This window comes from Martes martes (assembly GCF_963455335.1).
Source record: "Martes martes genome assembly, chromosome: 9".
Taxonomy (NCBI): domain Eukaryota; kingdom Metazoa; phylum Chordata; class Mammalia; order Carnivora; family Mustelidae; genus Martes; species Martes martes.
Window position 1 is genome coordinate 9,750,912 of NC_137896.1, and position 24,700 is coordinate 9,775,611.

General features: G+C 49.3%; 1 protein-coding gene across 3 annotated transcripts in view; it reads left to right on the forward strand.

The window, feature by feature from the left end:
• Positions 1-13,809, forward strand: part of NFATC2 (nuclear factor of activated T cells 2) — a gene marked incomplete at its 5' end in the record, with an annotated part of 149,048 nt that extends 135,239 nt beyond the window's left edge. For 2 of the 3 annotated variants that reach the window (XM_080814442.1, XM_080814443.1), the window contains one exon: positions 12,752-13,809. In XM_080814442.1, coding sequence (XP_080670568.1) covers positions 12,752-12,807 — 56 coding nt within the window. In that variant the 3' untranslated portion in view covers positions 12,808-13,809. The remainder of the gene's footprint in view (positions 1-12,751) is intronic. The other variant, XM_080814441.1, reaches the window with a different exon arrangement.
• Between the last annotated feature and the right edge of the window lie 10,891 nt (positions 13,810-24,700).

The window sequence follows — 24,700 nt, forward strand, 5'->3', positions numbered from 1 at the left end:
CGAGCGCGGGGCCCTGCTGGTAACACGGGCTGCTGCCCATTCTGTGGGTTAGGCAGCAGAGCCCTGGGGAGGGACCTGCTTGGTCCCGTGCCCTCAGTGTCTGCAGAGCGCTCGTCATGGGTCACACACAGCATCGGAAGCCCCTGTCCCGTGCCAACTCCTTGATTCCCTCCGCGGTGGCTGGGACCAGTCCCCACCCACCTTCCCTGGGGCAGGTGTGGGAAGTGCCGGGGCCCGCCACCAGTCCGGGGCAGGACGTGGCGGGATGGGACCTGGAGCCACGATTCTGGCCCCCAGCAGCTTGTCTCCCTGTGAGTCTGCCATGGGGTGCGCGCACCTCTCCACGGCGCTTGGCCCTAGCCCTGAGCGGTCTGTGCCCTGCACCCACCCCCGCCCTGAGGCTTGTCCAGGCTTACCGGACCCAGCAAGGCTGCACGCGCACCATTGGTGGAGGGTGGAGTAGGGAGAAGCGGCTCCGGGCTGGAGGAGCCAGGCAGCCTTTGAGGCCGGGTGTGGACAGAGTAGCACGTGTGACAACGAGCCAGGAGAGGGGGCCTTCCGGGCCCCGAGCCAGACAGCATGCGGTGGGAGCAGTGGGAGCAGTGGGAGCACAACGGGCATAGCAGAAGCTCTGCTCCTTGTTCAGATCCTGCCACGCCAGCCCTGTGACCTCAGACAGTCCTTTAACCGGGGCTTCTTTGCTGCACGTGCCTGCCATGTGAGTGTAGAGGGAGGTAGAGAGAGGAAGGTGCTCTGGCTGGAGACTTCTTACGGGCCCGTCTTAGCTCAGGCTGCCTTTTCTCCCACTGCTGGAGGCTGGAGGTCCGAGATCAGGGTGCCTGCGCCGTTGGGTTGTGGTGCGAGCCCTCTCGCGATGGGCGCCTACTTGCTGTGTTGGCACGTGGCAGAGAGAGAGAGAGAGTGTACGAGCTTTGGATGAGGGCACTGATCCCATCATGGGGTCCCACCCTGAAGACCTCATTGACTCTGATCACCCCCGTGAAGGCCCCATCTCCCGATATCATCACATCGGGGCGTAGAGCTCCAACATAGCCACTGCGGAGACACGGGTTAGTTCACGGCTGGGCCTGGAGGTGAAGCATTTGATGGAGGGGTCAGTCAGGACTTGGGGCTCTGTCTGCATGTGTCTTAGGGACACCTGGTGTAAAGTCACACACACAGTCCTTGCCGGTCCCTTGGCCAGCCTTCGAGTTGAGAGCAACAAGTGGCTGGTCCAGGACCATGAATCTCACTGGAGACCTGTAGGACTGGGTTTGGTCCCTGCTCAGGCCTGGTAAAATTTCTTTGCAAGAAGCTAGTAGCTTTTTTGAGCCTAGAAGGAGTGGGCTGGGTGGCCCAGGCGGTCCCTGGTTTATCTTGCTCTCACCCACCCACAGGCCCTTGGCTGAACCAGGAAGGAGGAAGGTTCTTGGCCCTGCACTTGCCCTCTCCCTCCCCGAGGCAGGTGGGCTTGCCCAGGGCTGGGCCCCGGAGGGAGGGCTTGCTAAGGGACCCAGGGGTCAGACCTACACCCTCAGGAGGCAAGGCTTACGCCAACCCAAGCTAGAGGGAGGCAGACGTGGCTGAACTCTTTTGTTGGGATTTCAAGACAAGATGCTCAAGACGAGGAAGGTATCGTGGAAGGGAGTGCAAAGTGGGAGGAGGCCTCCTTACAGGACACGGGCTTGTGCTGGGCTGTGGATGGGTGTGGGGGGGTGTCCTTCTGGGGCTGGATTGTGCTCTGAGCTGATCAGGGTAGATGTAGGAGGATACAGAAGGATCTGGAAGGTGAGATGGAGACAGAGTTGCAGGAGTCAACTAAAAAGCCAGTGAATCCTTTCCAAGCGTCCAGGGCCATGCTGGTCTTTGAAGGCAGGGTCTCATGAGCCAGGACGGGGTTTGGGGCCAGCTCCGGAGAAGCCGTGAGGAAGTCTGGCGCCATTCTGTGACACGAGGAAAGTGGTCTGGGAGGGAGGTGCTTCTTAGCGCACCAGGCTTCCACCTGTTAACCCCCCTTCCCCAGCCTCTGTCCCGTGTCTCACGGGACAAGGAGAAAATACACTTCAGTGTCTTCGTGGAAGTGTTTGGTTCATTCCTTCCACCCCCAAAGAGAAAAATGACTTCCCAAACAATTAGGTATTTATTTTATCATCTCATTTGCGGTCCCAGGCTGATTTGTGGGTTTGGACCGCTGTTCCTTTCCCAAATCTCAACTGGATCTAGTAATAAGTGCTTTTCGTTTGCTTCTGTTTGGCCAACAACTTATTTTGCAATGCTTGCTTTGCGGCTGATGCCTCGCAGCAGAGGTTTGGGGTCAAGGCCGTGATGAAATGGCAGAGGGACAAGGAAGCAAGCGGGGGGTTTGTTTAGAATGCTTTCCTGCCTGTGGTTGCTACCTTAGAAGCTGTGTGGTTGCTCGCTAGTAGAGGTGCAATGTAGCGGCCTGAACTCAGAAGCAGCTTTGCTGAATTGGAGAAACGGACTGGGCAGAAGGGGCAAACCCAGCTCAGGTCTGAGTTTCTACAGTCGGTGAGCCCTTCCTTGTAGGGCAGCTTAGCCAAGAGAAAGTCCAAGTTGTTTTTCTCTAGATTGTAAGCTCATGCGGAACCCTAGAAAAAGTAGAAAATGGGAGGATGGCAGTCGTTTCTACTGCAGTTGGGAGGGACATCGGTGTTTTCATTGTGGAACCGTCAAACTGAATGCACCTTGGACCAGTCTCTAATTCTTGTCAGCTCCCCAACACAGATGCACACAGGTTTTCCCCATCTGATTCCACCGCACTTACAGAAGCATGCCCGTGTTTTTAGGAGACTAGATGCTAGTTGTAGGATTCGTCAGGGTGACAGATTCTTGGGTCTGTTTTTGCATTTTATCTGTTGATACCATGGACTTGCATGTTAATTATCAGCGTTGATTAATCAGTGAAGCACTTCCAGTCCCTAGCCTCAATGATCGTCTAACCCACAGCACCAGCGGAATGATTTACCGATTTGTGCCTAGTGTTGTAAAAATGCAACATCACTGCATCGGTCTTTATCTGTAGCCTCATGAAAGACCACAAAATGGAGTAATGATTCGAGGAACAGAGGGCCCTCTCCTTGGCTTTGGGAGGGTTTGTTGATGTTTGCCGGGTAATTCTAAGCATCGCCTTCTCTCTTGTGGTCCTCCTCCATATTACTAACAACTGGCCAGAGCAGTCATACTGATCAAAAGAACCTACTTCCTCTTAAACCATGTAGGAAAATAAGAGTCACATTCTTGGTTATCTGAGAGAACGGTTAGGCCAGGTCTCCGTCTCCTTTCACATACTCTCCTCTCATTCTCCCATCTTTCTTCTTTAGGGGACCCTATTGTGGAGTTTATAAATACCTGTGCGTACATCAGACAGAACGTATCATTTAATCCACACAGCAGCCTTGCCAGGGAGGCATTCGTATCCCCGTGTGTGGCTCAGCGAGAGGCCGCGAGACTGACACGGCTGTCCCTACCAGAGTGCTTTGGTTCCGAGGGCCACCGACGCCAGTCTGCGTTTTTGCCCAGCTCCCAGGGCAGCCGGACTGTCTTCCAAAGGCAGGGAGCCTGGGACTCTAGTCCCTGAAGCAGAGGCCTTATGGAGCTCTGCCCAGTGTAGGACACTGGTCCTGGCCAAGTTATTCCGTCTTTTTGTGCCTCAGTAACCTGACCTGAGCAATGGGCATCCCACCAGCACTCCCCAGAGAGGGCCGGGAGAGGTAAAGCAAGCACCTGGAGAGCTGCCTGAAGGAGAGAACAGCTGGCCAGGGGTTGGGGACATCTGGGTCTTGAGCGGAGTCTGGGGGTCTTAGTTGAATGGAAACAGGCCCTTCCTCTCCTCTTGGCGCTTCTGTCTTCCACCAAGAAACAGACCCGTAAAGAGTGAAACTTCATGACTAAACAGGAAGCTGCAGCTCAAAAGGCCGCAAACTAGCTTGATGTTTTACAAGTTCTCTGAACACTCTTGATGAGGAGTAAGGAGGAGGGGGAGCAGGGCTGGCTTCTTGGGTACCAGCTGGCTGGTCTTAAGGGCATGGTCCCCGGGGTTCTCCCCAGATTTGGCTTACTGCGCCAGGCACGTGACTTTGGACCTGTGTGTGGCCCCAGTGCCTCCTCAGTGCTATCTGAGTGGGTGCAGACGGACGGAGTGAACACATCTTGGCCACGGGAGCACCTTGGAGCTGGTTTTTCCGGGAGTAACAACAGAGCCCGTTGCTCTCCCTTGAATGCCAACGGGCCCACCCGCTGTGGGCAGAGACCAGGGGTCCCAGCCCAGGCTCAGGGAGGCAGGGGAGGGGCCGATGGCGCAATCGAGACAGAAGGTGGTAGAGGCTGCTGGTTTGCATATGGAGGGATGTGGGTTGTGACCAAGATTGGCCCGAACAACCGGAAGAAGGAAGAAGGTTTCCTATGGTGGGAACAAGTGGTATAGGGTTACCTGGGGGGGGGGGGGGGGGACGGGTGGCTGGAGGTGGGGGAACGAGGAGCAGGAGGTTAGCTTCCACGTTCAGTTTGAGCTGCCTGGTGGGCAGTTAGAGGTTTGAGCCTGAAGTTCAAGGGTGAGGTCTGGGGATGAAAACATTAATTTGTCAGGATACAGGTGGTATTTTAAGGCCCGGAGGGAATGGCCTGACAGTGCCTTCAGCTCCTGGATTTGGAATAAGCCACTGTGGAGTGAAGAGAGGAAAGTGGAGTGAGGAAGCTAGAGTAGGACCGCGGGCACCCGGAACTGGGGGCAGTGGGCCTTTTGGCTTCAGGAGATGGCCTGAAATGCAGGGTGCAAGCCGTGTTTACAGAGGAGGAGAGGTGAGCTGGTAGGTTGTCCTGTGCCTAACCCCCACCAGACCCTGCTGGAGCCCAGCACTGCGGGGTGCAAGCCTTAGCTGCAGCACCGCTAGAAGGCTCTCCTGATTCAGTGAGCTCGGCCTTGAAGGAGGCATTTCGTGGCGATCCAAAGAGCATCCTGGTTTACCTCCTGATGCTGATAAAGCTCTATCTAGTGAAAGCTGGGTCACTCTCTGTAAGAAATTAATCCCAGGAAAGGTTTCTAACTGCAGGCACTCAAAACAGACCCTGGCCTTGGACTTTGTCCATTTAAAGGGGATGGTAGAGGGGAGTGTATGGCTTATTGCAATAGACGAGAAAACCTGATCTAAGAGAAGGGCTTGAAATGTAGACTGCTGACAGGCACTTTTTAAGGGCCTTCAGTGCTTGGACTGAGTAGGAGCTATTAAAAATAGTAACTTTTTCTCATCATCAACCAAAAAAAAAAAAAAAAGAAAATGTGCAGTCTGATGAATCTGCATGGGCACTGAGGTCAGATCACTTGTAGGAACGAACCAGGGTTCCAGTTTAGCATATAGAAAAGCCTGAGGAGGATTACTTTTGAGTAGATTTTTCATGAAATGCTGATTCTCCTTTGACTGCAGAAGCTAGAGTTTTAACACGTTACCTCTTTGGTTGGCCCTGATTTGCAACGCTCGGCTAGGAAGGCACCAGGGCTGTTTCGTGTAGCTTAGAAAAAAGAAAACCCACGAAACCCTTGCTGATGCCCGTTGATCTCAGAGACCTTCCTTTCTTTGCACCAAGTCCCTCCTCTCAGGGCCTCTGAACACTGGTTTGGGGTTAATTCTGGCACAGTTGTTAAGATGATGCAGAATGTGGGCTTAAGCTACAGCCAGAGAGAGGGTTCAGTTCTGTCCCGGGTTCTGAGTGGCCCTCGGCCAAGGGTTGCTACTCATTACATGGATGATATTAACATGAGTTAGAAGCATGATAGAGGTCAAAGGTGATTTTTTTTTTTTCTTCTCAAAAATGGTTTTGCAAATCTTTTTCAGAGCTGATAGACACACACCTTAGCTGGATACAAAACATATTATGAAACAGAATGACTGTGATCTTTGATCCAAGAAATCAAAGTTAAAGGTAATTGACATCTTCTGCTTCTCCTTTTGTTTTCCAGCTGTGTGTTTTCTTAACTTGAAATACTTGTAGAAGAAAACTTTTCCAACCGTCCTCATAGACACCACACGTCCTGCTCTTAAGGGCTGGACTCCACCCACCCCCGTAAGGGGACACCCCTGGGGGACTTCCCTGAGACTGTCTGGGAGGTTGGAGTATCCAGGTTGGGGTGGGGAGGTGGGGATGAGGCTCTGGGAATTTGCATGTTCTCCCAGAGGTCTCCTCCGCCTCTGCCAGGAAGCACACAGCCAGGTCCTGTTCCTACATTTGAACGGTTGGTCATGCTCTGCGGTGGACCAGCTCTGTTTTGGTTTTGTGCAGCTTTGCCCGGTGGATCCGGTTAAGTCAGACTGTGTGTCAGAGGAGGGGCGCTCTGCGCTGGGGGCCAAGGGAAGGCCGGCAGGGCAGAGGAGCCGGCAAGCTGCTCTCCACGGCTGCTGTGCTTGGTCCGAGGTGGAGGGGGTTTTCCCACCGACCCCAGCAGAACCCAGCAGCGCCCCTGAGCTGGTCTCCCGCATGGGACCTCCCTCCAGGGAGTCGGGATTCTGGGCCTGCAGAGAAGAGCCTGGGAGCCACTGCAGACCCCACGGCCCAGGGCCCAGGAGGCCCCCTCGGGTCAGGGAGGCCCGCTGCTCCACTTTCTGCCCCTCCGCGGTGGGGATGTCACTGCTGTGACCGGAGCCTCTGACATTCTGGGTAGAACCCGCACACCCGGCGGCCCATGTGTGGTGAGCCCTCCCCAGAAGTCAGCCTGTGGGCTCGGCGGGGCCTCCTGACCTCTCCCCGGCTCCCTGGGCTGTGGCTTTTGAAGGGCCTGTTTGTCAGAGAAAGTGGGCTCCTTCCGTCAAGGCCCCGATGAGCAGCAGCACACTGGTGAATTTTACCGCGTTTACAGAGGCCTTGGAAGGGGGCGATCCCCAGAATCCTGTTGCCCGGAGGGTTGGCTCTGCAGAGATCCTAGCCCTTCCCAGGAGCAGCACGAAAGGGGCCGGGGGAAGGGGGTGTAGGCCTGGCACGTTCCCCAGCAGGGACTATCAGACACTGTCCACAAGCCACTTAACCAAAGTCCTTCAAGGGCCTTTTGCGTGTGCTTCTCCCCTCCCTGGTATTATAGCACCTGGCGATGCTTCTGACCTTACAGGGGCCTGGGAACTGCGGCAGGCTGGCTCGGATCGTCAGGGCCCCAGGGGGATTTACCACCGTGCACCTCACCCACGGCTTTGGGCTTCAGGCCTGTCAAGGGTTGTGTTTTTTTTTTTTTTTTTTTTGGTCTTTGTCACTGAGCCTCTAACGTCTGGCCTGGCCCCTGCAGAAAGTTCTTCACTGTTCCCAAGTGCCCGCAGAGCAGGCCTCGGTGGCTGGGAAGTTGCTTAGCAAGCAAAACGCAGAGCCCGGGGAGAGTTTTGTTCTCAGAGAACTGATCATCCGTTTTGATCTTGAAGCCGCCTTTCCACATGCTAGTGGGGAAAACAGGCCTGGAGCTCACGCTCGGCTCTCCGAGCAGCTTTCCCCACCAGCAGCTGGGACAAGACCGGGCACAACTCACGTGCTTTCCGGTCCTGCCTTCTCACCCCAAGCCTGGGTCTCGGGAGGGAACGGCGAATCGCTGGGGGATGGGGGTGGGGGGCGGGGCTGTATCTGTCCGGGCTCTCAGCCTCTTTGGCCTTGGAGGACGCAGCCTCCCCCGTTCCCATCCAAGCCCCAGGAGTGTCTTTCTGGCTGTGGCCTTTGTGGCCGGCCCCAGACTCTCGTGGGCATTCACGTGATCTAACCAGATTTTAGAACACATGCTTGAGGTTTGGGAGAGAAGCAGGATGGGGTCTGTCCACTCCTTCCTGTTGTTGCTTTCTCAGGGGATGAAGTTCCAAACTCAGCAATTAAGGGGGCAAGGCCCAGAATCAAAAGGACTCCTCACAGCCTTTTAAGTTAGACCTACTGTAGATCGGTGTGGTTTTCCGTGTGCAAGTCTGAGCAGTCATTCTTCTGGAAGGTGATGCTTGAGGACCTCTGGGCTCAGCTGAGAGAAGGAAGTCAGCGTGCAAGTGTCCCCTTCAAGTGAACCAGAAAATTCCTAGGGCAGAGTGGGATGCTAACAGAAACCCACTTTTTTAGAAATAAACACCTAGGAATTGTTGGATGAGCCTCACCAGTAGGAGGCATTGACTTCTGCAGCTGCCACTCCCCCAAAGCAGGTGAAGGAAACACCACTTCCCTGTTCTCTGCCATGGGTATGGACGAGGGGCTGGTACGCGAAGTCTCCGGCCAGTTGGTAATTGGTCCATTCAAATCTGGCCCGCGGCCTGTTATGGTTTAATAAAGTTTTATCAGCACATGGCCACGTCCATTTGCTCACAAATGCTGTCTGTGGCAGCTTTCACACCACAGCGGCAGAGCTGAGCAGTTGAGCGAGGGGCCGCCTGGCCCAGGGCTCAGAGAACAATTTTGTCTGGCCCTTGATAGACAAGGCTTGGTGGTCCCTCGTCTTTTTTTTTTGCCTACAACCATGTTATTAGAATAGTTATATTTTTCTTATTATGCTACCAGTTTGTTTTTGGTTTTTTTTTTTTGGAGTTTTAATGAGAAAGATGTAAGTATTGTTACAATTATACATCTGTCCATCTTTTCCTGTCTGGTTTTAGCCTCAGGTGTCAGGCTGAGAAATCATCCTGAGGTGGGACCCACATCCATCAGTGTTTTCAGCACAGCCCCCACTCAGATGGTGATAAAAGGTCAGGGGAGCTTGTGGTAGAGTCAGCACCACTGGCCTCAATCGTGTTCTGAGAAAGTGATACTCCGTGACCACCTTAACCACCCGGCACTTGGCCTTCGCGGCTGTTAACTTAGCAGAGGCTGCCTTTACCTTTTCTGGACACGGAGGACCCCAGGGCCACGGAGGAAAGGTGAAGGTGATGACTCCTGAACTTAATAGCACCTTCATCAGTTGTGTAGCCGTACAGCGTTGAGGTTAATACATGGGTCCCGAGTTCAAATTCTGATGTCGTCACTTAGCATGGCTGGTGACTATCTATCTCCATCTGTAGAACAAGGATAGGATTACTGGGTTTGGTATAAGAAAAACTTGGCATTTATTACGGTGCTTGCCACATGGTTAGCTTCCAGTAAATATGAATGGCTTATATTCTTTTGTAGAGAAAAGGCTCCAGATAAATGGGTTACCTATTACTTGTCAATTAGGTGACAGAGGAAAATGTGCTTCCCCAAACCAAGTGACCTAGGCTGATGATACGGGATCCCTGGGGGGGTGTGGGGGGGAAATGAGATGCATGCATTAGGTGCCTGCTGTGTGCATGGTGCTATCCAGAGCACCATGGAGATACAGGGAACTCAGATAACCTGGCCCAGGAGTTTGCAAGCAAGGCATTTGGAGAATTCAGTATTTGCTTTTGGAGGGAGTGAGGGCCTGAGGGTGGGAGCAGGAGATGGCTCCCATGAAAAGGTGGCTTTGGAACAGGGGCAGAAGGGAACTCAGGGCTGGGACAAGGAGAGGGGCTAGTTGCAGAAATGCACATGGCCCAGTTTGAGAAGAAGGGGGAGGAAAGATACAGAGGCTGGTATAGAAGAGTTGCTCCAAACATTTACCAGATGAAAGAAATGCAGAGCGCTGACCCACAGTCCAGCACTCAGACCTCAGTCAGAGCTGGGGCCCAGCCCAGAGCTGTCAGTAGGACCTGAGGCTACTTAATCCCCCTGAGCTTCCTTTTTCTCATGAAGCGTCAGTGAGCACTTCCTCTGTCCTGATGTCCTGCTTAAAAGCTGAAGACTCAGTGGGGAACAGGACCACGGCCAAAGCACTAGCTGGTGAATTGTAGGAACCAATGACTATAGAAGATAGAGGGAGAGTGAAACTGGGCGGGACTCTGGCTGTGCCCTGCAGAGTGCCCAGGCAGCCTTCCTGGAGGAGGGGGAGCAGAGCCTTGAATGAGGGAGTGTGGAGAAAGGCATTAGAGGTGGCCAGGGCAGAGGCCTAGTGGGCACAGGTGAAAACCCAATGGCCAGCCAGGGTGCAGGGAGCTGGCGTTGCAGGGCCCCTAAGAGAGCAGGTGGGGCCCAGAGCAGGCTTTGTGCATGAGGGAGACCTTAAGGGGACAGAGTAAGGGAGTGAGACCAAAGCCCGAGCATGACGTGCTACAGGACTGAGCCTGGAGTCCCTCTTCCCCCTAAAGGACAGAAGCTGGGGAAAGACCAAGGAGGGGCTTCATGGTGGGCACCGGGGAATCGGTTCAGAGGGCGGGGTGGCCTCACTCACTCTTCCACTACCCTTGGCAAAGGGGAGACCTCCTACAGGCAGGACGCCGGGCTCTGGTGGAAGTGGCGGAGCAGAAAGAAACCCTCCAGGCTCCCAGACCCACGGGGCTGCGCTGCCGCTGCCGTGGTGGTGAGCCCAGCAGGTTCTTCTGCTGTGGAACTTTCTCTCCTTGTTCACAGCCAGAGGAGCACACCCTGAGGTTTCAGCAAGCGAAGGTTCCTCTACCCAGAGAGGTTTCTGTGGGGTTCGAGGCCTCCCTCCGGGGCTGGAGTGCACCGCCGCCTCCCTGCCCCCCACCCCAACCCCATGAAGGTCTGAGTGCACCGCGTCCACAGCTTTTCCAGACGCTGCTATTAGCTTCTACCTAGAAGTCGCCTTCAGGAGGCGGGAGGGGAACGCCGCGTGGGCCTGCTGGCCACGTCTCCTACCTTCCAGCCCCTCCCGGGCCCCAGCCCCGGCCTCTGCCTTCTGAGGAGGGAAACGACCCTGTAGCGAGGGTCGTGGTGCCAACACTGCTGCCTCCCAGCTATTTTTAGAAAGCCAGGGCGATGGAAAGTTTCCATTAGGGATTGACTCCTCTGGTTTCCTAGATTGAGAAAACAGGAAGCCCTTCAGAATCCGGGCTTGGAAAAGCTCCGCGTGAAGCCACACTGCCCCCCTCCCATTCTGCCTTCACTGCTGCCTCCCTGCCCAGCTGCACAAAGGCCTCTGGGCAGTCCAGGCCCTGGCAGGGTGCACACGAGGGTGGGTTCCTTCACGGGGTTCCTGCCTGAGGGCCCCTGGGAGTCAGCTAGGCTGGTGCCTGGTATATAGTAAGTGCCCACTGAATGTTGGTTCGCTGCCTATGAATTCATCCTCGGAGTTGCTACTAATGAATCCACTTCCACAGTTCGCAGTTCTAATAAACACAAAAACAGCACGTCGAAGGCGTAGATCTAATGCACACCATACTATGAACACCCACCATACTAGGCACGGTGATCATTTCCGCACTTGCATTAGCTTATCCGAGCTCCTCCACACCCCTGGAAGGAAGGGGGGGATGGTTTTGTACATGGTTTACAGATGGGGAGACTGAGGCAAGGTTCAGCAAGCGAGGAGGCGGTAGAGGCGAGATTCGAACCCTGGCTAGCGGGCTCCAGAGCCCAAACTCCCACCTTGTATCCGAACAACAGAGCGTGTGCTTGACTAGTTTCTAGCACAAACTGAGGCCTGCGGGGCAAAGTACTCATTCCGAGTCCGACCCAGAGCCTGGGCCTATCCCGATGGTAGGCAACAGCGGCCGAACACCACTGACCAGGCGGACGTGAGGAGCTTGCACGGACCTCCGTGCCTCACGGGGACTGAGCGGCGTGCGTGGGTTGTTTGCTCCCCCGGGAAGCGCAAGCCCCGGGCACAGAGAGGTCACGTCACGCCGTCCTCGGAGCTCGGGAGCCGAGGCTCAGACGTGCCGCTGCGGCTCAACGCCGCTGCCCCTGGCGTTTGCACATGCCTCCTCCTCGGGGCCTGTGGGCTCATCCACGTGGGGGTTTCTGGGAAAGGACACTGGACCTTGGAGGGCTCAGCTTGAACATGGGGAGAGATGAAACCCGCAGGTTGAGGAGGCTGGGGAGGGGCTGTGGGAGAACTTGGGAGACCTCCCATGGCACCCAAAAGGGGTGTCCCTCCCTCCTCTCCTCTCCCGCCCCTGGGACCAGTCAACCCATCCCACTGCACAAACCGCGGCGGACACACACCTCTGCCTTGGGTCCGGGATGCCACTGACAGCAACTTTTACCAAGAAAGTCGAAGGAAGCCTTTTTGCCAGCTGCCCCCTTCTAAGACCTTACTGCCTTTCTTCCAGGGACCACAGCCCTGGATAAGGTACCAAGATGGGAGAAGATAGCCAGCTTCTTGATGTCAGGGGCTAGCATCCCGTTCCTGGGTCCCTGCTAGGGGGAGGGGGCGGCCGAATTTTCCAGACCCCTCAGAGGACATTTTCCCCTTCGGAAGACTCGCGGTGTGATCCTTCACTAGTGTGTGTGTTGCGGGGAGGATTTCCTGGTTGTGCGGAGAGAGGTTTTGTCTACACAATGGCTGGTCATTGTGTTATTCCCATCTGCTGTCTGTGGAAAGGCCCCTCTTCTGAGAACTGTATGCTCTTGGGGGTCAGCTAGGGTTGAGTCACATAGTAGGGCTTTTCTGGATGCTGTAACAGGGGAAGGGGTTTGGCAGTCAACAGAGAGACGGGACACACTTAGCACCTGCCCTCCGGCCCAGCACCATCTCTGCCAGGATGTTTAAAGTCACCTTCACAAACCCCTCTAGCACAAAATATCATCATCCAGAAAAAAAGAGCAGAGGAAAGCATTTCTTAGGTTAAAAACCGTCAGACGTGTTATCAGAACAAAAGCGTGTTTTAAAAAAACAGCCCCCTTGTTCCGGTTCTAGAAAAGCTAAGCTGATCCGTGTTGTTGGTGCCCGCTCACTCGCCGCTTCTCTCTCTCTTTCTCTCTCTCTGTTCTTTTGTAGTTAATGAAATTATCAGGAAGGAGTTTTCAGGACCTCCTGCCAGAAATCAGACGTAGAAGATGCCATTAGCAAGACACCTTCCGTATCTGACCCCTGGGAGCCTTCCACTGCCCTCACCTTCTGTTTCCTTTACTGTACATCTCCCGGCCCGGAGGCCATGCGCAGGACAAGGTCCTGGCAGAAAGCTGACTCTCGATTAAGGAGCTCGCCACCTCTCTGTGTAAAACACCAGAGAGAACATTCTGCCTTTTGATTTGGGGTTTAAATCCCAGAGAGCATCTCGGTTGACTTTCCTGGTGTCCCATCCAAAAACCTTAAGTGCCTGCTGAGCAAACACACAAGACAGCACACCGGATCGGCCCTGAGAACGGAGTGACCGGAGCTTGGGGTGTGGGCTGGGCTGGGGGATGGAAGATGTGAGCCCCCGTGATTAAACCCCAGCCCTGCGTTCATTTTTCCAGGTCACAGATACAGCTCCTGTACCTTTTGAAGGAAAGGAGTTTTCAAACAGAGCCACCCAAGGAACGTGACCCGAGCGGGCCTGGCTTCCGGGCTGAAGAAAAAACCAGAAGCCGGACCGTCCTTCTTAGGGACCGCCTGGTCCCGGCCATGGTCGGGCCACGGCTGAACCCTTATTGGTCAGTTTCCTCATTCTGAAGCAAGATTGTCTGGCCCACACCAGATGACCGGTTAAAACTCAGCCTTAAGTTATGACATGTGTCCACGTTTGTTACTTTTGTCTCCGCTTCCGAAAGCCGGCCCAAGGTGGCCGGACTCGGGGAGCTCTCTGGGCCCGCTGCTCTTCACCCCTGTAGAGAGCGGCGGGCCTGGAGCAGGGACCCAGCCCGAGGCGTGAGCACCGGCCTCCGCAGGCCTGCACGCCGAGGGCTTTCTGCCGGCCTCGCTTGCTTTCTCCCTGGTGGCCAGAGCGCTCGTCCATGAACTGGTGAAGATCTCAAGCAGGTGCATTGAATTGTGAGAAGGAATCCCAGAAGAGCTACAGCAACCAAAGGGAAAAAAAAAAACAAAACTAAAACCAAAAAAAACCCACGTAAACGGTGCAGGGATTTTTGTGAAGTGGGAAACGAGGCAAACAGTGGGCAGGCCTGAGTATTTCTCTAAGTGGGTTCCCCCATGACCAGGGTTGAACTGCCTCTCTGGCCTAGCCTCCGAGTGGGACAGCAAGCTCGGACTTTGGCCCCAAAGTTCACTGGTTAATTTTTTTTTTTTTTTAACCCAAACCCATCTCCAGCATCCCTCCATCCCAGGACACCTGTCTGCATTAGCCGCTTCATCTGCGCTGAAGAGAATCAACCCTCGTGCCTCCCTCAGTCGGAAGGAGCAATCCCCGACGAGGTGTGTGGCAGTTTTTTTCCCCCGTTGTCTCTACCGCACACACCGAGTCCTCCAGAGTCTTCCTCCTTTGGTGCAGTTTTTGCAAACACCTAAAATTCTCAAAGTTCTCGGCAGGGGAGTTTCTCATCGCACAGATGTGTTCCTGTTTACCTTCCTGGGGACACCCTGGGACGAGCCAGGGGTTCGTTTTCAGCCACTCTGCTTGCTCCCCGGTCATCCACACAGAACATAAATATTCCTGCCACTCTGCCAAAGGCTCTCCTTGGGGATTTCGTGGTCAGCTCGGCTAGGTAGAAGCCGAGGAGAATCACAGCCTTTAAGGGCTTGCTGTGGGTTTTCGGAGTCCCAGCTTCCTTATCAAGGTGACGCAGAGGTGAAACCTTCCCCACGGCGTGGCCAGCAGCATGAGGCTTGGGGACTGCGGCCCCCGGAGGGTCTGGTGCTCCGGAGAGTGGATGAGAACACCCAGGGTGTGACCTTTCAGTGGAGATCTAGCACTTATCTTCCCCAACAATGGGGGGGGGGGCGCTCTTCAAGCCCAAAGTTTGGCGAAATCCTTCTTGTATACAAAATGCCAGTAAGAGCTTGACCGCTGTTGCAGAACTTCTGGGATGTGAAATTCTTCCTAATTAATAAAAGGGTTCCTTACACCAGCAGCTTCACATAAAGCAGTTTCTCTCCAGCAATATTGACTTCTCTGGGGAAGAGTTAAAGTGTTTGGTGAGTGATCTGTTCACACTTGACCTGGCTGGGAACCTTAACCTTTTTCTTCCTTTTTTTTTTTTTTTTTTTGCACATGAGGGAATTTGGCCTTTCCTCAGTTATCTGAATGTTTTACCCAAGTGCCTTCCTGCTATTGTAGCAAAGTCTCCCTGCTTCGTTGTGCCTGGATGGGGCTAACAAGGGCTAACGTGTTTTCCATCGATCCTCCAGCTCTGTCCGTGAAAAGGGCGTCCCGCTAGTTGAGAGTCTTTAACACACACACATGTGTGTGTGTGTGTCTGTGTGTGCATCTAATGCACATGCAAGCTTTTTCTAAGACCTCCTAGCTGGATATTAGAGGAAGCATGTCCATAAACAACTATACCAAATAACAAAAGACAGAGAAACCAAAGCATTAGTTTTGAGACCTAAACAGGCGAGAGAATGTGTATTAGGAACCGACAGCGATCAAGAAAGTTTGGTCGGTAACAAACGCCAGGAGGAAATTTTGCCAAGAGGAATCACTCATGAAATATTTTCAGTCTGGGAAGAGGCAATACGATCCTCTAAGAGAAGGAGAAAAATAAGGATGTCTAAGTGGTAAAGATGTGTGTGTTGCACGTGATAGAAAGGATCTCAGGTCGAGGTTTGCACTTGCTACATCCAAGGTAAATGGGTAGCGCCACCAACAGAAATCTACCGTGTTGCTGAATGTAGTAGATTTCCGAAGTCTGCAAGTCTTCTGGTATTGTACAAAAATACTGCTGCTTCATAATATATAAGAGCGATCCAAATTAGTAGGTTATTAAATTTTATTTTCTTATCTGTATGTTTATGCTTTTTATCTGTCCTGAAAATATCACACACACCCTCTGTTGGAATTAGAAAATATTTATAAATGGTTGAAATCTTTTTCAGGTGTTTCTTTTTGCATATGTTGATTCTTTTCCCCCTAAGGGAAATGATGTATTCTTGAAACTGTGTGATTCATGCTGGCAAAGCAAAAACAAAAGCCAAAAACCCAGCTCCGAGTCGGTCAAGTCACCGGAGTCTTAGAAGCAAGCATCCCTGGAGACGGGGGATGGCTTTGCCGAAGAAGGAATGCTCTGAGTCTTGCTTGGGAGGATGTAGAGTTCAGCTCTGAGCCTTCATCTGGTCACGGAGGAGAATTGTAAAGTGTTGAGATCCCCCCACAGCAGTAGCCTAGTAGGTGATTTTGAATTAAAAACAACACTGCCTGTGTTGTAATGGGATTCTGGAAGAGTTCTCATTCACAGAACCCTAAGTGCAGGCTCCTGTTTACAGAGCTAACCAAATCTGGGTAGATAAGCCCCCCTCCCCCATGCGTTATCCAAAGAACCTGCAGAGTTTTCCAGCAGGGACACGCCCTAGATGAATCAGGTTGATTTCTTCTAGAAGCTGGGAAGCACTGATGTGGCCTTCCTTGTTTACATCCAGTAGCCAAGACGTCGGTCTCAGGAAGCCAGCCTTGGCCAGTGTGGGAGCGGTCCCATGTAGACAGATTGGAAGCTGATGTGTTCTAGTTGTCACTGAATGTGTTTATTTTCATGTCAGACACTTTCCAAGTGCTTTCTGTCATTCAGAATCGAAAGGCTGTCAGAGGTCCGCTTTTTGTAAACGCGAACAATTTTGTTCACATTTGTAAGAGGCATGGGGGTTGTGACAGTCTTGACGAGCTGGGATAAACTTTCCTGCACTCAGCTTTTGGAGAGATAGCCCTGGCAGGTACCCAGCACATCCTAACCTCCCTCGGAGATGGTCCCTGAGCAAGTCCCCCTGAAAAGGAGATGGGGTGCTGGGAACACTGAGCATTCGGCCTTGATGCACCTGTTAGCGGACCAAACACCTGCCAACTTCCTGGCTCGGGGGGCTGGGTGCACTGGATACGAAGCCGTTCCCTGTAGAGGTGTTTTCAGCATGGCGGCCGTGTAAGCAGACAGAGGCTGGGGTTGGGACAAACTTAGCCTCCAGAGCATCTTGTCGAAGAAACTTCCTTACCCCCACTGCCTCTGCAGCCCTCAGAGGGGAGAAAATGTTGACAGTGCCCTAATTGTTAGTTCTCCGACAAACAGAATTCTCTGCAACAGGTGGTGCTGGAAGGCTTAGGTTTTTAAAATCTTGACTGTTAAAGAAGTTTGAATACATCACATTCCTATGCAAAACGTTTTTAATCTCCAGTTTAATGTAGTTTATTTTTGCTATATGTAAAGTATTTTTATACGGCTTGTATCATGATAGTTTAGCAATAAAACAGTTGAAAGCAATGGCTGCATTGGTGTATCTTTTCTTCGCTACAGAGGCTGCTCAGATTTACCCTTTCCAGTTGGAGTTCCTGTAAGGAGCTTCGCCGTGTGTACAGATACCCTACGTCCAGGCCTCATCTCAGTTCTAGGCGGTAGACACGATCCGTTTTATATCTAACCCTAGGGAGGGCTCGGCAGCCACGTGCCCCAAGTGACGGAGCCATGAGGTCATCTGGGTTCGTCCATTTGTCTCCCTGCTCCCATCATAGCAGCTCTGTTCTAATCGGTCTCTACACCTGTTTAGAACTAGCATCTACGTAAAGAAGATTGAGTGTCCCCCTTGGGCCAGCTCACAGAGGCCAGCAGAACATTCCCAGCCAGCCGGGCTGAGCTGGTCACTGGAAAGGAAAAGCAGTTCTTTGCTTGGACATTTTACACAATTACAAAAAAAAAAAAAAAAAAAAAAAGTCTCTTTTACCAAACCCACAAACAGAATTAGATAAATACTAGAACTTTCCAGCTGGCTACCTCCTTACAACAGCTTTCTTTTCCCCCTTCGGGTACTTTAGCTATCAAGAGGTTTGCAGGTCATCACTATTTAAGTCTTAATATTGTTCAAACTTCATCCACCGGTCAGTGCTGCCCTGAAGCCCCAGGGAAGCCGGATCTCTGCCTCGGGTCCTCTCCGGCAGACCGCTCTCCCACACCATGGCCCTCCCTCGGGAATGCCTTCTTGGGGATTTTCCAAGCCCCACTTCTAGGCCCTGGAAGCGGCAGTGCCCTCCGGGTGGGGTGTTCCAAGCACACACAGTGCCCTGTATGGGTTCTGGATACTGGAACCCGTGGTCCCCTCTGATGGCTGAGACCAGCTGGCTCCTCTTTCCACGTGTGGCAGAAGGTCAACCAGATGCCCCAAAGAGTTCTAGCACCCACCCACGTGGGGGGGTCCGACCTGGTTTCCAGAAGAGCTTTGTGGTAAACAGTTTAATTTTTTTGTGGGATCATGTAGTATTGGGTCACCAGAATGGTGCTGAAACATTGATCTCAGGAAGTCCCAAATTGCTTATGTAGACAGGACCCCCATGAAAACAATTTCCCCAGGCCCACACACTCTCTGGGCAATTCTGCCCCCTTACAGTTTTTGCTGTAGCTGTGTACGCTGGTTGTCTTTAAATTAACTTTCTGAAAATTTTATGCTGCTCTTCCTGAATAGAAACTCAATCACCTTAGGCAGAGGACAAGGATAAGACTATACAGCCATTTAGAAAAATAAGTCTGTGTTCTGTGTTTATTTCTGACTCACATTTGGTAAACACAAGTCAACCTGTGCCTCGGTTTCCCTACATGTAAAATGAAGATAAGAATAGTCCCTGCATCATGGGCATTGTTAACATTGTTAACTTAACAATAATTAGCTGTTGATACAATATCCCATCATCTGGCAAATTTGAGATTCACCTAAAGCTGGACCTCACTTTCCTGGTATCAGGAAGGAAGCATTCAGAGCACGGATAATAGATCTTGAACTTCTCACACAAACCTGTTAAAGCCAAAAACTTGAGCTTATCCAATTTTCAAATCCTGAAACAAAAGGGAAGCTCACGGGGGCATCTAACGTCTCTGAATCAGGGCAGGTTGGCAAATCTGTGAATTTATCTTGCTATGTGCAACAGCAGGATGTAGTTTTGTACTGAGGAATAAAAACACAACACTGGTTTAATAACGAGTGGGAACATTAAGAAGCAGTTAGACTTATTAAGAGCAAACGAAATGCTAACTACAACATTGTCAGGTTCACAAGTTGGAAGGAAATGGATTTCTTGGCAGGAGCAGGTTGAATAGGAAATAATCCTGGGAAGCAGGCATAACCACAGGGACCACTAAGACATGAAGACCAGACTTCTGGGGAAGATGGCAGAGTAGGGGGACCATAAGCTTGCCTCACAGGCAACAGCCACATCAGGGTAAATAACCCAGAAAATGAAACAAAGGACAGAACAGACTCTCCTCAGTAAAGGTAGAGAACAGGCCACATCAAAGACGGTAGGAAGGGCAGAGACGCAGTTGGGAGGTAAACGGACCACAGGACTGCCCACGGGGTGCCACAGGTGCATAGAGGGAAGAGAAACAGACTCTTAGACTAGGAAGCCTACATGAGAAAGACAAAACCCCATATCATTTGGCTTTGAAAACTGGAGGGGCCAAATTTCAGGAGTTCTTAACCATCTGCAGGGCTTAAAACCTGGAACTTTAAAAATCCACAGGCTCTGGGAGAGCTGGGAGGAGAGAGGAGGTCCTTGCCCTTAAAGAGACAGCACAACAAACCAGCTCGTGGACATGAAGTAGAGAAGCAGCAGGTTGCAAATTGCCTGTGGTCTATGGGAGGGGATCTGTCTACTAATCTCAGAGCTGGTGCTGGAGAGACAAGAGACACTTCTCCAGGAACAAAGGAGCGGGTGGGTGTCATTTCCCTCCCCCTGTCCCCCCCAGCCTACACACCCAACGGAAACAGCAAGGCCACAGCAATCCCCACCTAACTTGCTAACAGCGTGCCCTGCCTCCATGTTCTCCTGTGGACACATCCCCTCTACCAGCCTCCACCCCAGTTCTCCTCCCGGCAGACTTGTGCAAGCAGACTTGTGCAAACATTGCTAGGGGTCTCAGTGAGACTCCTAACAAGGAGGCAGAAAACAAAGAATCAATCAGAGATGAAGACCTCAATAACTAGACTGAAAATACACTAGAGGGAATAAACAGTATACTAGAGGAAGCCGAAGAATGGATCGGGGACCTAGAGGACAGACTAATGGAAAGCAATTAAGCTGAACAGGATAGAGGAAAAAGAATAGGTGAAAACGGACTTAGGAAATTTGGCAACACCATCAAGTGTAATAACTTTCACATTATAGGGATCCCAGAAGGAGAAAAGAGGAAAGGGGGCATAGAATTTATTTGAAGAAATAATAGATGAAATTTCCCCAAATCTGGGGGAGGAAACAGAAATCCAGGTCCAGGAGGCAGAGAGATCCTCCAACAAAATCAACCCCAGGATTTCCACACCACGACACACAGTAATTAAAATAGCAAAAAGCAGAGATAGAGAATTTTAAAAGCAGCAAGAGAAAAGACAGCAGTCACATACAAGGGGAACCCCATGAGGGTATCAGCTGATTTCTGAGCAGAAATTCTGCAGGCCAGAAGGGAATGGCAGGATATATTCAAAGTGCTGAAAGGGAAAAATTGGCAGCTAAGAGTACACTATCCAGCAAGGCTACCATTCAGAATAGAAGGAGAGATAAAGAATTTCCCAAACTAAATAGAGGACTTCATGACCACTAAACCAGCCCTACAAGAAATGTTAAAGGGGACTGTTTGAGTGGAAAGGAGAAACCATTAGTAGAACAGTAAGAAACACAGAAGCAGTAAATACAAGTATATCTATAAAAACCAGGGGATTCACAAAATAAAAGGACACCAAAAACCTAAAACATGGAGGGGAGAGGAGTAAAGAGTGGGTCCAAACTTAAGTGACCATCAACTTAACAGAGACTGCTACATGCAGAAGATGGCAGATGCAAACTTAATGGTGACCACAAATCAAGAACTAGTAATAGACATGTAAAGAACAAAGAGAAAGAACCCAAGTATACCAGTAAAGAAAACCAGCAAACTGTGAGACTAGAGAGCTATAGAAGGAACAAAGAATCATCATAAAACATATAACAAAATGGCAATAAATACGTATCTGTCAATAATTACTTTGAACATTAATGGAATAAATGTTCCAATATAAACACTTACGGTGACTGAATGGATTAAAAAAACAAAAACAAAAACAAAAACAAGACCCATTTGTATGTTGCCTACAAGAGACTCATTGCAGACCTAATGACATCAGCAGATTGAAAGCAAAGAAATGGAAAAGTATGTATCATGCAAATGGAAGTGGAAAGCCAAGGAAGCAATGCTTATATTGGACAAAACAGACTTTAAAACAAAGACTGTAACAAGAGACAGAGAAAGACACTATATAATCATATAGGGGACAAACCAACAAGAAGATATAACAATTGTAAATATTTATCCACCCAACATGGGACCACCCAATTACATAAAGCAGTTAATTACAAACAAAGGAAGTAATCAATAGTAATACAATAATAGTAGGGGACTTTAACACCCCACTTACAACAATGGATAGATCATCCAAACAGAAAATCAGTAAGGAAATAGTGGTTTTGAATGACATATTGGACAGATGGCTCTAACAGATATATTCAGAACATTTCACCCTAAAACAGCAGAGTACACATTCTTTAAGTGTTCTCCAGAATAGATCACATACTGGGCCACAAAACAAGTCTCAACAAATTCAAAAAGATCAGAGTAATACCAAGCATCTTTTCTCACCGCAATGCTATGAAACTACAAATCAACCATAAGAAAAAATCTGGGAAAAAACACAAAGACATGGAGATTAAGTAACAGGCGATTAAACAATGAATGGAAAAAAAAAAAAAAAACAATGAATGGATCAACCAAGATATCAAAAGAGGAAATAAAAGAATACATGGAGACAAATAAAAATGAAAACACAATGGGTCAATATCTTTGGGGTACAGCAAAAGCTGTTCTAAGAGAGAAGTTTATAGCAATACAAGTCTACTTCAAGAAGGAAGAAAAATCTCAAATACACAACCTAGCCTTACACGTAAAGAAGCTAGAAAAACAAAAAACAAAAAACAATTTTCTATTTTATTAATCTTTTCAAAGAAAAGATTAATTAATCTTTTAATCAATTTATTTATTAATTAATAAATTAATTATTAATAATTAATCTTTTAATTAATTAAAATTAATTAATCTTTTCTTTGAAAAGATTAATAAAATAGAACCTTTAGCCAGACTCATTTAAAAGAGAGAGGGAGGACTCAAAAGCAGAAATGAAAGAGGAGAAAGAACCACCAACACTATACATATACAGAGAAAATTATATGAGAAAATGAGAAATTATAGGCCCACAACTTGGACAACCTAAAAGAAATGAATAACTTCCTAGAAACATATAACTTCCCAAAACTAAAGCAGGAAGAAATAGAAAATTTGAATAGACCAGTTACCAGCAATGAAATTGAATCAGTAATCAAAAATTCCCAACAAGGGGCACCTGGGTGGCTCAGACTCTTGATTTTGGTTCAGGTCATGATCTCAGGGTCATGAGATGGAGCCTCGAGTGGGGCTCCATGCTCGGTATGGAACCTGCTTAAGATTCTCTCTCTCCCTCTGCCTATGCCCCTCCCTGTTCTTGCTCTCTTGTGTTCTCTCTCTCGCTCGCTCGCTCTCGCTCTAAAACAAACCCAAAAATCCACAAATAAACAACAACAACAAACTTTCAACAAACAAAAGCCCAGGACCAGATGGCTTCACAGGTGAATTCTACCAAAGAGTTAAAGAACTATTTATTCTCAAACTATTCCAAAAATACTCCTATTCTCAAACTATTCCGAAAAACAGAAAAGGAAGGAAAGCTCCTAAATTCATTCTGAGACCAGCATCACCCTGATACCCAAACCAGAAAGACACTACAGAAAAAGAGAACTATAGGTCAATATCGCTGATGAACATAGATGCAAAAATCCTCAACAAAATGTTGGCAAACCAAATCCAACAATACATTAAAAAAAAAAAAAAGCATTCAGCATAATCACATGGTATTTATTCCTGGGATGCAAGCATAGTTCAATATTTGCAAATCAATGGGCTACATCACATCAGCAAGAGAAAGGATAAAAAAAACCATATGATCATTTCATTAGATGCAGAAAAAGCATTTGACAAAATACAACATCCCTTCACGATAAAAACCCTCAACAAAGTAGGTTTAGAGGGAACATATCTCAACATAATAAAGGCCTTATATGAAAAACCCACAGTGAACTTCATCCTCAATGGTGAAAAATAGTTTTTCCTCTAAGATCAGAGGACAAAGAGAGGTCTACTCTTACCACTTTTATTCAACATAATACTGGAAGTCTTAGCTACAGCAACTGGACAACAGAAAGAGATAAGACCCCCAAACTTGTAAAGAAGTCAAACTTCCACTGTTTGAAGATGACATGATACTACATAGAGAAAAACCTAAAGATACCAAAAAACTACTAGAACGGATAAATGAGTCCAGTAAGGCTGCAGGATACAAAACCAATATACATAAATCCACTGCATTTCTACACACTAATGATGAAGTAGTACAGAGAAGTTCAGAGAACAATCCCACTTACAATTGCACCAAACATAATAAAATACCTAGGAATAAATTTAACCAAGGAGGTGAAATATTTGTACTCTGACAGGTAAAAACACGGGTGAAAGAAATTAAAGATGACACAAATGGAACGATATTCCATGCTCAGGGATTGGAAGAAAAAATATTGTTAAAATGTCCATACTACCCAAAGCAGTCTACAGATTTAATGAAATCCCTATCAAAATACCAAGAGCATTTTCCCACAGAACTAGCACAAGTAATCCTAAAATTTGTATGGAACCACAAAAGACCCCACATAGCCAAAGCAATCTTGAAAAAGAACAAAACTAGGTATCAAAATCCTAGGTTTCAAGATATGCTACAAAGCTGTAGTAACCAAAACAGTATGGTACTGGCAGAAAAACAGACACATAGATGAATGGAACAGAATAGAGAGCCCAGAAATATACCCAGGATTATATGGCCAATTCATCTTTGGCAAAGGAGGTACAAATATGCCATGGGGAAAAGAGGGGCTCTTCAACAAATGGTGCTGGGAAACTGGAGAGCTCCATGCAAAAGACTGAAACTGGACCACTTTATTCACATCATACACAAAAATAAACTCAAAATGGGATCAAGGACCTAAATGTGAAACCTGAAATCACCACAGTCAGTGATTTTTCTGACACTGACTGTAGGAATGTTTTTTTAGATATGTCTCCCGAGGCAGGGGAAGCCAAAGCAAAAACAAACTATTGGGACTCCATCAAAATAAAAAGCTTCTATACACCAACAGAAACTATCAATAAAACTAAACAGACAACCTACTGAATGGGGAGACGTATTTGCAAAGGACACAGCCAAGAAAGGAGTAGTATCCAAAATATATAAAGAACTTATACAACGCCACTCCAAAAAAAAACCTAATAATCCAATTAAAAATGGGCAGAAGATATGAACAGCCATTTCTCCAAAGACATACAGATGGCCAAAAGACACATAAGATGTTCAACATCATTAATAAATCATCAGGAAAATGCAGATCAAAACCACAATGAGATATCACCTAACACCTGTCAGAATGGCTAAAATTTAAAAAGACAGGAAACAACAAGGGTTGGGGTGGATGTGGAGAAGTAGGAACCTTTGTGCCCCGCTGGTGGGAATGTAAACTGGTAGTCACTCCAGAAAACAGTATGGAGGTTCCTCAAAATATTAAAAATAGAACTACCTTACAACCCAATAATCACACTACTGGGTATTTACCCAAAGAACATGAAAACGCTTACTCAAAAAGATACTTGAATCCTTTTATTTATTGTAGCATTATCTACAATAGCCAAATTATGGAAGCAGCCCAAGTGTCCCTCGACAGAT